Source organism: Oncorhynchus gorbuscha, linkage group LG10, assembly GCF_021184085.1.
Source record: "Oncorhynchus gorbuscha isolate QuinsamMale2020 ecotype Even-year linkage group LG10, OgorEven_v1.0, whole genome shotgun sequence".
Lineage (NCBI taxonomy): Eukaryota > Metazoa > Chordata > Actinopteri > Salmoniformes > Salmonidae > Oncorhynchus > Oncorhynchus gorbuscha.
In genome coordinates, this window is record NC_060182.1 from 97,209,665 (window position 1) to 97,223,103 (window position 13,439).

Sequence of the window (13,439 nt, forward strand, 5' to 3'; positions counted from 1 at the left end):
GTCTGTGTCTATTGGTCAATAACAGCTGGCTGGGTTTTAGTTCCATCAGCCAGATAAAACAGCTGCCTCCAGTAAGACAAAGGGTGGAGGTCTGTGTCTATTGGTCAATAACAGCTGCCTCCAGTAAGACAAAGGGTGGAGGTCTGTGTCTATTGGTCAATAACAGCTCCCTCCAGTAAGACAAATGGTGGAGGTCTGTGTCTATTCGTCAATAACAGCTGGTGCACGAAATCTAATATTAATGAAGTCTCAAGGTTTTCCTCGCCTGAGGTAGAGTATCTCATGATAAGCTGTAGACCACACTATCTACCAAGAAAGTTTTCATCTATATTTTTCGTAGCTTTTTATTTACCAACACAAACTGATGCAGGCACTAAGACTACACTCAATGAGCTGTATAAGGCCATAAGCAAACAGGAAAATGCTCACCCAGAAGCGGCGCTCCTAGTGGCCGGGGACTTTAATGCAGGGAAAATGAAATCAGTTTTACCTCATTTCTACCAGCATGTTAAATGTGCAACTAGAGGGAAAAAAACTCTAGTCTACCTTTACTCCACACACAGAGACACATGCAAAGCTCTCCTTCACCCTCCATTTGGCAAATCTGACCATAATTCTATGGTCAGATATGATTCCTGCTTACAAGTAAAAAGTAAAGCAGGAAGTACCAGTGACTCATTCAAAAAAGAACTGGTCAGATGACTCAGATGCTACGCTACAGGACTGTTTCCCTAGCACAGACAGGAATATGTTCCGGGATTCCTCCGAGGGCATTAAGGAGTAACACCCCCACATCAGCTTCATCAATAAGAGCATCGATGACGTCGTCCCCACAGTGACGGTACGTACAAATTCAACAGGTGTAGACCTTACTAGGAAATGCTTACTTACAAGCCCTTAACATTTAGTTTATTTAGTAAATACTTGAACACATAAGGAAGCATTTCACTGTTGTATTCGGCGCATGTGACAAATAGAATTTGATATCATTTGATTTGGAAAAGGCCACAGGATGGTTTTTCAATACCGTCAAATATTTATTAGATGTTTTTCCAATATTTGTAGCTAATTTTTAAGTACCTGCAGTCAACTTGTGCAATACGTTAGGAGGTAAAGAAGATTGTTTTTTCATGTCCCATTATTTAACATGAAGTTTACTGTAGTTCCCCAGAACTGTTGAGCCAGTCTCATTATTTAACATGAAGTGTACTGTAGTTCCCCAGAACTGTTGAGCCAGTCTCATTATTTAACATGAAGTTTACTGTAGTTCCCCAGAACTGTTGAGCCAGTCTCATTATTTAACATGAAGTTTACTGTAGTTCCCCAGAACTGTTGAGCCAGTCTCATTATTTAACATGAAGTTTACTGTAGTTCCCCAGAACTGTTGAGCCAGTCTCATTATTTAACATGAAGTTTACTGTAGTTCCCCAGAACTGTTGAGCCAGTCTCATTATTTAACATGAAGTTTACTGTAGTTCCCCAGAACTGTTGAGCCAGTCTCATTATTTAACATGAAGTTTACTGTAGTTCCCCAGAACTGTTGAGCCAGTCTCATTATTTAACATGAAGTTTACTGTAGTTCCCCAGAACTGTTGAGCCAGTCTCATTATTTAACATGAAGTTTACTGTAGTTCCCCAGAACTGTTGAGCCAGTCTCATTATTTAACATGAAGTTTACTGTAGTTCCCCAGAACTGTTGAGCCAGTCTCATTATTTAACATGAAGTTTACTGTAGTTCCCCAGAACTGTTGAGCCAGTCTCATTATTTAACATGAAGTTTACTGTAGTCCCCCAGAACTGTTGAGCCAGTCTCATTATTTAACATGAAGTTTACTGTAGTTCCCCAGAACTGTTGAGCCAGTCTCATTATTTAACATGAAGTTTACTGTAGTTCCCCAGAACTGTTGAGCCAGTCTCATTATTTAACATGAAGTTTACTGTAGTTCCCCAGAACTGTTGAGCCAGTCTCATTATTTAACATGAAGTTTACTGTAGTTCCCCAGAACTGTTGAGCCAGTCTCATTATTTAACATGAAGTTTACTGTAGTTCCCCAGAACTGTTGAGCCAGTCTCATTATTTAACATGAAGTTTACTGTAGTTCCCCAGAACTGTTGAGCCAGTCTCATTATTTAACATGAAGTTTACTGTAGTTCCCCAGAACTGTTGAGCCAGTCTCATTATTTAACATGAAGTTTACTGTAGTTCCCCAGAACTGTTGAGCCAGTCTCATTATTTAACATGAAGTTTACTGTAGTTCCCCAGAACTGTTGAGCCAGTCTCATTATTTAACATGAAGTTTACTGTAGTTCCCCAGAACTGTTGAGCCAGTCTCATTATTTAACATGAAGTTTACTGTAGTTCCCCAGAACTGTTGAGCCAGTCTCATTATTTAACATGAAGTTTACTGTAGTCCCCCAGAACTGTTGAGCCAGTCTCATTATTTAACATGAAGTTTACTGTAGTTCCCCAGAACTGTTGAGCCAGTCTCATTATTTAACATGAAGTTTACTGTAGTTCCCCAGAACTGTTGAGCCAGTCTCATTATTTAACATGAAGTTTACTGTAGTTCCCCAGAACTGTTGAGCCAGTCTCATTATTTAACATGAAGTTTACTGTAGTTCCCCAGAACTGTTGAGCCAGTCTCATTATTTAACATGAAGTTTACTGTAGTTCCCCAGAACTGTTGAGCCAGTCTCATTATTTAACATGAAGTTTACTGTAGTTCCCCAGAACTGTTGAGCCAGTCTCATTATTTAACATGAAGTTTACTGTAGTTCCCCAGAACTGTTGAGCCAGTCTCATTATTTAACATGAAGTTTACTGTAGTTCCCCAGAACTGTTGAGCCAGTCTCATTATTTAACATGAAGTTTACTGTAGTCCCCCAGAACTGTTGAGCCAGTCTCATTATTTAACATGAAGTTTACTGTAGTTCCCCAGAACTGTTGAGCCAGTCTCATTATTTAACATGAAGTTTACTGTAGTTCCCCAGAACTGTTGAGCCAGTCTCATTATTTAACATGAAGTTTACTGTAGTTCCCCAGAACTGTTGAGCCAGTCTCATTATTTAACATGAAGTTTACTGTAGTTCCCCAGAACTGTTGAGCCAGTCTCATTATTTAACATGAAGTTTACTGTAGTTCCCCAGAACTGTTGAGCCAGTCTCATTATTTAACATGAAGTTTACTGTAGTTCCCCAGAACTGTTGAGCCAGTCTCATTATTTAACATGAAGTTTACTGTAGTTCCCCAGAACTGTTGAGCCAGTCTCATTATTTTACATGAAGTTTACTGTAGTTCCCCAGAACTGTTGAGCCAGTCTCATTATTTAACATGAAGTTTACTGTAGTTCCCAGAACTGTTGAGCCAGTCTCATTATTTAACATGAAGTTTACTGTAGTTCCCCAGAACTGTTGAGCCAGTCTCATTATTTAACATGAAGTTTACTGTAGTTCCCCAGAACTGTTGAGCCAGTCTCATTATTTAACATGAAGTTTACTGTAGTTCCCCAGAACTGTTGAGCCAGTCTCATTATTTAACATGAAGTTTACTGTAGTTCCCCAGAACTGTTGAGCCAGTCTCATTATTTAACATGAAGTGTACTGTAGTTCCCCAGAACTGTTGAGCCAGTCTCATTATTTAACATGAAGTTTACTGTAGTTCCCCAGAACTGTTGAGCCAGTCTCATTATTTAACATGAAGTTTACTGTAGTTCCCCAGAACTGTTGAGCCAGTCTCATTATTTAACATGAAGTTTACTGTAGTTCCCCAGAACTGTTGAGCCAGTCTCATTATTTAACATGAAGTTTACTGTAGTTCCCCAGAACTGTTGAGCCAGTCTCATTATTTAACATGAAGTTTACTGTAGTTCCCCAGAACTGTTGAGCCAGTCTCATTATTTAACATGAAGTTTACTGTAGTTCCCCAGAACTGTTGAGCCAGTCTCATTATTTAACATGAAGTTTACTGTAGTTCCCCAGAACTGTTGAGCCAGTCTCATTATTTAACATGAAGTTTACTGTAGTTCCCCAGAACTGTTGAGCCAGTCTCATTATTTAACATGAAGTTTACTGTAGTTCCCCAGAACTGTTGAGCCAGTCTCATTATTTAACATGAAGTTTACTGTAGTTCCCCAGAACTGCCAGTAGTTCTGTACAGTTGTCATTTTGTCCCTGTGCTTCCTGTTAGTGTTTTTCCCTGTGCTTCCTGTTAGTGTTTTTCCCTGTGCTTCCTGTTAGTGTTTTTCCCTGTGCTTCCTGTTAGTGTTTTCCCCTGTGCTTCCTGTTAGTGTTTTTCCCTGTGCTTCCTGTTAGTGTTTTTCCCTGTGCTTCCTGTTAGTGTTTTCCCTGTGCTTCCTGTTAGTGTTTTTCCCTGTGCTTCCTGTTAGTGTTTTTCCCTGTGCTTCCTGTTAGTGTTTTTCCCTGTGCTTCCTGTTAGTGTTTTCCCTGAGCTTCCTGTTAGTGTTTTTCCCTGTGCTTCCTGTTAGTGTTTTCCCTGAGCTTCCTGTTAGTGTTTTCCCTGTGCTTCCTGTTAGCGTGTTTTCCCTCCATTCTTCTCTGCTCCGTGGACACAAGCTGCTTCAGAAAAGCATCACAACTTTGTTAATTTGCACAATTTCTCTCATTTACTTTCCCTTGTAATTGAACACACACCTAAAAAAATGACATTCTGTAGCTACTAACTATGCCTGTATAACTTTACATTCTGTAGCTACTAACTATGCCTGTATAACTTTACATTCTGTAGCTACTAACTATGCCTGTATAACTTTACATTCTGTAGCTACTAACTATGCTTGTATAACTTTATGAGCTGGAATTGTTTTGTTTATGTTCCGTTTTCGCTTGTTTAGCATCTCAGCGTCTGAGATTTCGCTATTAGATTGTGCACATTTTGTTAGCATTCTGGTAAGAGGCCCAATGGGCTTTTCTTGTGTTTTCAGCACCCCCTTGTGTGCTATGCCGGTAACACCGTAAATCCCGAGCACGGAGCATTGTGTCTGCTACTACAAGCAGTTAGAAATTGGCGCTGGCAGGAATTTGACACACAAGCAGGGTTCGAGGTAAACAGAAAAAATGGCCGATTCTTCTTCTTCTGTTTCTTCTGTGTAGTGTAGTGCATCGTGTAAATCGTTGTAGAATCTCACGTCTACCTGATCGTATGTCGTGGTCCAGGTCTTCCACTTTCACAATGGCGTCTGCAATGCCTTTCTTCGTCATCTTGTCTCTCACCACTCCCTTGATGCCTCTGTGAACCTGGTAGAGGCAAGGACAGAACATCAGAAACAGAGATAATGAGGGAACATCAGAAACAGAGATGATCAGGGACCATCAGAGACAGAGATGATCAGGGAACATCAGAGACAGAGATGATCAGGGAACATCAGAAACAGAGATGATCAGGGAACATCAGAAACAGAGATAATCAGGGAACATCAGAAACAGAGATGATCAGGGAACATCAGAGACAGAGATAATCAGGGAACATCAGAAACAGAGATGATCAGGGAACATCAGAACAGAGATGATCAGGGAAATATCTACAAATTGGAGAGCTGGTAAGAGAGAGCTGGGATATGCAGTAGGACAGTATTCTACAAGTGAAGTCTTTCCAGTAGTTTGAATAACTCCGATACAGTATAACTTTGTTAAATAATCCATGTAAAGGACAGTAGACCTGCTCCATGTAGACAAGCAGAGACTCCTTGTTGTTCTCCCACTCTGTAGGAAGCTCGCTGGCGTGAGGAAACTTGTCACACGACAGCTCCACCGTCACCTCAAAGCAGTTAGTGTGCATGTAGCTGAAGTCATTCATACCTGAGGGACAAAAATATGGCAACAAAACACATGAAAAACAAATAGTCTTTGATAAGGGCCTGATTATATATATATAACTACTGACTCCCAGGTACGGTGTTGGTTATTATATATTTGATACACTGCCAATTTTGCAGGTTTTCCTACTTACAAAGCATGTAGAGGTCTGTCATTTTAATCATAGGTACACTTCAACTGTGAGAGACGGAATCTAAAACAAAAATCTCATTATATGATTTTTAAGTGATTAATTAGCATTTTATTGCATGACATAAGTATTTGATACATCAGAAAAGCAGAACTACAGACCTCTACATGCTTTGTAAGTAGGAAAACCTGCAAAATCGGCAGTGAATCAAATACTTGTTCTCCCCACTGTATATATATATATATATATAGGAGAACCACTGACTCCCAGGGACGGTGTGCCAGGCTCCTCCGTTAATGATGTTGTTGTGCTGTTGGAAATCTTCAGAGTGGCAGATCCTCCTATCAGGGTTGGCCATGACCAGGTTGGTGGAGGCGTAGACCGTGGCCAGCCAGCGGAAGAAACTATCGTCAGCTGTAGGGGTGTTTTCCTGAGGGGCCCAGTCCCGGGTGCAGTCAAAGGGGTAGGTAACCACCAGTTCTCCCCCGTGGAGGTTGGCACTCAGGACAAAGGGGATGTCCTGCATCCAGCTGATGACCGCACGTGTCTCTGGGGTCACCTGGGAAAGGGACAGACGAACATGTCAGACAGCCTGGGACAGTACAGACAGCCTGGGACAGTACAGACAGCCTGGGACAGTACTGACAGCCTGGGACAGTACAGACAGCCTGGGACAGTACAGACAGCCTGGGACAGTACAGACAGCCTGGGACAGTACAGACAGCCTGGGACAGTACAGACAGCCTGGGACAGTACAGACAGCCTGGGACAGTACTGACAGCCTGGGACAGTACAGACAGCCTGGGACAGTACAGACAGCCTGGGACAGTACTGACAGCCTGGGACAGTACAGACAGCCTGGGACAGTACTGACAGCCTGGGACAGTACTGACAGCCTGGGACAGTACAGACAGCCTGGGACAGTACAGACAGCCTGGGACAGTACTGACAGCCTGGGACAGTACAGACAGCCTGGGACAGTACTGACAGCCTGGGACAGTACAGACAGCCTGGGACAGTACAGACAGCCTGGGACAGTACTGACAGCCTGGGACAGTACTGACAGCCTGGGACAGTACTGACAGCCTGGGACAGTACAGACACAGAGAAGCGTTTTATTTTTACGATCTTACTAGTTTTTTGTTATTTTTTATTTCCTGATACTAAAAATCTCCTAACATTATCAAACCTCATCACCTCGAACGTCTTCCTAGGTTCTGGCCTTTCTAGAAAGTTTTTCCTAGCCACCGTGCTTCTACACCTGCATTGCTTGCTGTTTGGGGTTTTAGGCTGGGTTTCTGTACAGCACTTTGAGATATCAGCTGATGTACGAAGGGCTATATAAATAAATTTGATTTGAGTTAAGAACAAATTCTTATTTACATTGACGGCCTACCGGGGAACAGTTTGGTTAACTGCCTCGTTCAGGGTCTGAACGACAGATTTTTATCTTGTCAGCTCTGGGATTCGATCTGGCAACCTTATGGTTAGTGACCCAACGCTCTAATCACTAGGCTACCTGCCGCCCCCAACAGTATTAAATATGAACCGACCATGGCATAACAGAAGGAACTGTCTCAGTTAAACCACTGTTGTTGAGTCAGTTTCCTCAGCTCTGTCAGGTTGTGTAAATTGGCACTACTATTACCTACGTTGTATACTACTTTGACCAGGGAGGCATTACTACTATTCACTAGGCTGTAGAGAGACGGAGGCCCACTAGGCTGTAGAGAGACGGAGGCCCACTACGCTGTAGAGAGACGGAGGCCCACTAGGCTGTAGAGAGACGGAGGCCCACTAGGCTGTAGAGACACGGAGGCCCACAGCCCACTAGGCTGTAGAGAGACGGAGGCCCACTAGGCTGTAGAGAGACGGAGGCCCACAGCCCACTAGGCTGTAGAGAGACGGAGGCCCACAGCCCACTAGGCTGTAGAGAGACGGAGGCCCACTAGGCTGTAGAGAGACGGAGGCCCACTAGGCTGTAGAGAGACGGAGGCCCACAGCCCACTAGGCTGTAGAGAGACGGAGGCCCACAGCCCACTAGGCTGTAGAGAGACGGAGGACCACTAGGCTGTAGAGAGACGGAGGCCCACAGCCCACTAGGCTGTAGAGAGACGGAGGCCCACTAGGCTGTAGAGAGACGGAAGCCCACTAGGCTGTAGAGAGACGGAGGCCCACTAGGCTGTAGAGAGGAGGACAGCCCACTAGGCTGTAGAGAGACGGAGGCCCACTAGGCTGTAGAGAGACGGAGGCCCACAGCCCACTAGGCTGTAGAGAGACGGAGGCCCACTAGGCTGTAGAGAGACGGAGGCCCACAGCCCACTAGGCTGTAGAGAGACGGAGGCCCACAGCCCACTAGGCTGTAGAGAGACGGAGGCCCACTAGGCTGTAGAGAGACGGAGGCCCACTAGGCTGTAGAGAGACGGAGGCCCACTAGGCTGTAGAGAGACGGAGGCCCACTAGGCTGTAGAGAGACGGAGGCCCACTAGGCTGTAGAGAGACGAAGGCCCACTAGGCTGTAGAGAGACGGAGGCCCACTAGGCTGTAGAGAGACGGAGGCCCACAGCCCACTAGGCTGTAGAGAGACGGAGGCCCACTAGGCTGTAGAGAGACGGAGGCCCACTAGGCTGTAGAGAGACGGAGGCCCACTAGGCTGTAGAGAGACGGAGGCCCACAGCCCACTAGGCTGTAGAGAGACGGAGGCCCACTAGGCTGTAGAGAGACGGAGGCCCACTAGGCTGTAGAGAGACGGAGGCCCACTAGGCTGTAGAGAGATGGAGGCCCACTAGGCTGTAGAGAGACGGAGGCCCACTAGGCTGTAGAGAGACGGAGGCCCACAGCCCACTAGGCTGTAGAGAGACGGAGGCCCACAGTCCACTAGGCTGTAGAGAGACGGAGGCCCACTAGGCTGTAGAGAGACGGAGGCCCACAGCCCACTAGGCTGTAGAGAGACGGAGGCCCACAGCCCACTAGGCTGTAGAGAGACGGAGGCCCACAGCCCACTAGGCTGTAGAGAGACGGAGGCCCACAGCCCACTAGGCTGTAGAGAGACGGGCCCAGGCCCACTAGGCTGTAGAGAGACGGAGGCCCACAGTCCACTAGGCTGTAGAGAGACGGAGGCCCACTAGGCTGTAGAGAGACGGAGGCCCACTAGGCTGTAGAGAGACGGAGGCCCACTAGGCCACTGTAGAGAGACGGAGGCCCACAGCCCACTAGGCTGTAGAGAGACGGAGGCCCACAGTCCACTAGGCTGTAGAGAGACGGAGGCCCACTAGGCTGTAGAGAGACGGAGGCCCACTAGGCTGTAGAGAGACGGAGGCCCACTAGGGCTGTAGAGAGACGGAGGCCCACTAGGCTGTAGAGAGACGGAGGCCCAGCCCACTAGGCTGTAGAGAGACGGAGAGGCCCACTAGGCTGTAGAGAGACGGAGGCCCACTAGGCTGTAGAGAGACGGAGGCCCACTAGGCTGTAGAGAGATGGAGGCCCACAGCCCACTAGGCTGTAGAGAGACGGAGGCCCACAGCCCACTAGGCTGTAGAGAGACGGAGGCCCACAGTCCACTAGGCTGTAGAGAGAGGGAGGCCCACAGCCCACTAGGCTGTAGAGAGACGGAGGCCCACTAGGCTGTAGAGAGACGGAGGCCCACTAGGCTGTAGAGAGACGGAGGCCCACTAGGCTGTAGAGAGACGGAGGCCCACTAGGCTGTAGAGAGACGGAGGCCCACTAGGCTGTAGAGAGACGGAGGCCCACTAGGCTGTAGAGAGACGGAGGCCCACTAGGCTGTAGAGAGACGGAGGCCCACTAGGCTGTAGAGAGATGGAGGCCCACAGCCCACTAGGCTATAGAGAGACGGAGGCCCACAGCCCACTAGGCTGTAGAGAGACGGAGGCCCACAGCCCACTAGGCTGTAGAGAACGGAGGCCCACAGCCCACTAGGCTGTAGAGAGACGGAGGCCCACAGTCCACTAGGCTGTAGAGAGACGGAGGCCCACAGCCCACTAGGCTGTAGAGAGACGGAGGCCCACAGCCCACTAGGCTGTAGAGAGACGGAGGCCCACAGCCCACTAGGCTGTAGAGAGACGGAGGCCCACAGTCCACTAGGCTGTAGAGAGACGGAGGCCCACTAGGCTGTAGAGAGACGGAGGCCCACAGCCCACTAGGCTGTAGAGAGACGGAGGCCCACAGCCCACTAGGCTGTAGAGAGACGGAGGCCCACAGTCCACTAGGCTGTAGAGAGACGGAGGCCCACTAGGCTGTAGAGAGACGGAGGCCCACAGCCCACTAGGCTGTAGAGAGACGGAGGCCCACAGCCCACTAGGCTGTAGAGAGATGGAGGCCCACTAGGCTGTAGAGAGACGGAGGCCCACAGCCCACTAGGCTGTAGAGAGACGGAGGCCCACAGCCCACTAGGCTGTAGAGAGACGGAGGCCCACAGCCCACTAGGCTGTAGAGAGACGGAGGCCCACAGCCCACTAGGCTGTAGAGAGACGGAGGCCCACAGCCCACTAGGCTGTAGAGAGCCGGAGGCCCAGAGCCCACTAGGCTGTAGAGAGACGGAGGCCCACAGTCCACTAGGCTGTAGAGAGACGGAGGCCCACTAGGCTGTAGAGAGACGGAGGCCCACTAGGCTGTAGAGAGACGGAGGCCCACAGCCCACTAGGCTGTAGAGAGACGGAGGCCCACAGCCCACTAGGCTGTAGAGAGACGGAGGCCCACAGCCCACTAGGCTGTAGAGAGACGGAGGCCCACAGCCCACTAGGCTGTAGAGAGACGGAGGCCCACTAGGCTGTAGAGAGACGGAGGCCCACTAGGCTGTAGAGAGACGGAGGCCCACTAGGCTGTAGAGAGACGGAGGCCCACTAGGCTGTAGAGAGACGGAGGCCCACAGCCCACTAGGCTGTAGAGAGACGGAGGCCCACAGCCCACTAGGCTGTAGAGAGACGGAGGCCCACTAGGCTGAATAGAGAGACGGAGGCCCACTAGGCTGTAGAGACTAGGCTGTAGAGAGACGGAGGCCCACTAGGCTGTAGAGACGGAGGCCCACTAGGCTGTAGAGAGACGGAGGCCCACTAGCCCACTAGGCTGTAGAGAGAGACGGAGGCCCACAGCCCACTAGGCTGTAGAGAGACGGAGGCCCACTAGGCTGTAGAGAGACGGAGGCCCACAGCCCACTAGGCTGTAGAGAGACGGAGGCCCACAGCCCACTAGGCTGTAGAGAGACGGAGGCCCACAGCCCACTAGGCTGTAGAGAGACGGAGGCCCACAGCCCACTAGGCTGTAGAGAGACGGAGGCCCACAGCCCACTAGGCTGTAGAGAGACGGAGGCCCACAGCCCACTAGGCTGTAGAGAGACGGAGGCCCACAGCCCACTAGGCTGTAGAGAGACGGAGGCCCACAGCCCACTAGGCTGTAGAGAGACGGAGGCCCACAGCCCACTAGGCTGTAGAGAGACGGAGGCCCACAGTCCACTAGGCTGTAGAGAGACGGAGGCCCACTAGGCTGTAGAGAGACAGAGGCCCACAGTCCACTAGGCTGTAGAGAGACGGAGGCCCACAGCCCACTAGGCTGTAGAGAGACGGAGGCCCACAGCCCACTAGGCTGTAGAGAGACGGAGGCCCACAGCCCACTAGGCTGTAGAGAGACGGAGGCCCACAGCCCACTAGGCTGTAGAGAGACGGAGGCCCACTAGGCTGTAGAGAGACGGAGGCCCACTAGGCTGTAGAGAGACGGAGGCCCACTAGGCTGTAGAGAGACGGACAGCCCACTAGGCTGTAGAGAGACGGAGGCCCACAGCCCACTAGGCTGTAGAGAGACGGAGGCCCACAGCCCACTAGGCTGTAGAGAGACGGAGGCCCACAGCCCACTAGGCTGTAGAGAGACGGAGGCCCACAGTCCACTAGGCTGTAGAGAGACGGAGGCCCACAGCGGAGGCCCACTAGGCTGTAGAGAGACGGAGGCCCACAGTCCACTAGGCTGTAGAGAGACGGAGGCCCACAGCCCACTAGGCTGTAGAGAGACGGAGGCCCACAGCCCACTAGGCTGTAGAGAGATGGAGGCCCACAGCCCACTAGGCTGTAGAGAGACGGAGGCCCACAGCCCACTAGGCTGTAGAGAGACGGAGGCCCACTAGGCTGTAGAGAGACGGAGGCCCACTAGGCTGTAGAGAGACGGAGGCCCACTAGGCTGTAGAGAGACGGAGGCCCACTAGGCTGTAGAGAGACGGAGGCCCACAGCCCACTAGGCTGTAGAGAGACGGAGGCCCACAGCCCACTAGGCTGTAGAGAGACGGAGGCCCACTAGGCCCACTAGGCTGTAGAGAGACGGAGGCCCAGGCTGTAGAGAGACGGAGGCCCACTAGGCTGTAGAGAGACGGAGGCCCACAGCCCACTAGGCTGTAGAGAGACGGAGGCCCACAGCCCCACTAGGCTGTAGAGAGACGGAGGCCCACTAGGCTGTAGAGAGACGGAGGCCCACTAGGCTGTAGAGAGACGGAGGCCCACAGCCCACTAGGCTGTAGAGAGACGGAGGCCCACAGCCCACTAGGCTGTAGAGAGACGGAGGCCCACTAGGCTGTAGAGAGACGGAGGCCCACAGCCCACTAGGCTGTAGAGAGACGGAGGCCCACAGCCCACTAGGCTGTAGAGAGATGGAGGCCCACAGCCCCCACTAGGCTGTAGAGAGACGGAGGCCCACAGCCCACTAGGCTGTAGAGAGACGGAGGCCCACAGCCCACTAGGCTGGCCCACAGAGAGACGGAGGCCCACAGCCCACTAGGCTGTAGAGAGACGGAGGCCCACAGCCCACTAGGCTGTAGAGAGACGGAGGCCCACTCCAGGCTGTAGAGAGACGGAGGCCCACTAGGCTGTAGAGAGACGGAGGCCCACTAGGCTGTAGAGAGACGGAGGCCCACAGCCCACTAGGCTGTAGAGAGACGGAGGCCCACAGCCCACTAGGCTGTAGAGACGGAGGCCCACAGCCCACTAGGCTGTAGAGAGACGGAGGCCCACAGCCCCCACTAGGCTGTAGAGAGACGGAGGCCCTGTAGAGAGACGGAGGCCCACTAGGCTGTAGAGAGACGGAGGCCCACTAGGCTGTAGAGAGACGGAGGCCCACAGCCCACTAGGCTGTAGAGAGACGGAGGCCCACAGCCCACTAGGCTGTAGAGAGACGGAGGCCCACTAGGCTGAATAGAGAGACGGAGGCCCAGGCCCACTAGGCTGTAGAGACGGAGGCCCACTAGGCTGTAGAGAGACGGAGGCCCACTAGGCTGTAGAGAGACGGAGGCCCACTAGGCTGTAGAGAGACGGAGGCCCACTAGGCTGTAGAGAGACGGAGGCCCACTAGGCTGTAGAGAGACGGAGGCCCACAGCCCACTAGGCTGTAGAGAGACGGAGGCCCACAGCCCACTAGGCTGTAGAGAGACGGAGGCCCACAGCCCACTAGGCTGTAGAGAGACGGAGGCCCACAGCCCACTAGG

General features: G+C 50.8%; 1 protein-coding gene across 1 annotated transcript in view; it reads right to left on the reverse strand.

Annotated features, from left to right (window-relative positions):
* The window catches only part of cpxm1a (carboxypeptidase X (M14 family), member 1a), a 56,707-nt gene that overhangs the window by 1,421 nt on the left and 41,847 nt on the right, over positions 1-13,439 (reverse strand). The window contains exons 10-12 of the mRNA XM_046364664.1: positions 6,227-6,521; positions 5,675-5,814; positions 5,151-5,253 (exon numbers count right to left, since the gene is read on the reverse strand). Of these exons, the coding sequence (XP_046220620.1) occupies positions 5,151-5,253; positions 5,675-5,814; positions 6,227-6,521 (538 nt within the window). The remainder of the gene's footprint in view (positions 1-5,150; positions 5,254-5,674; positions 5,815-6,226; positions 6,522-13,439) is intronic.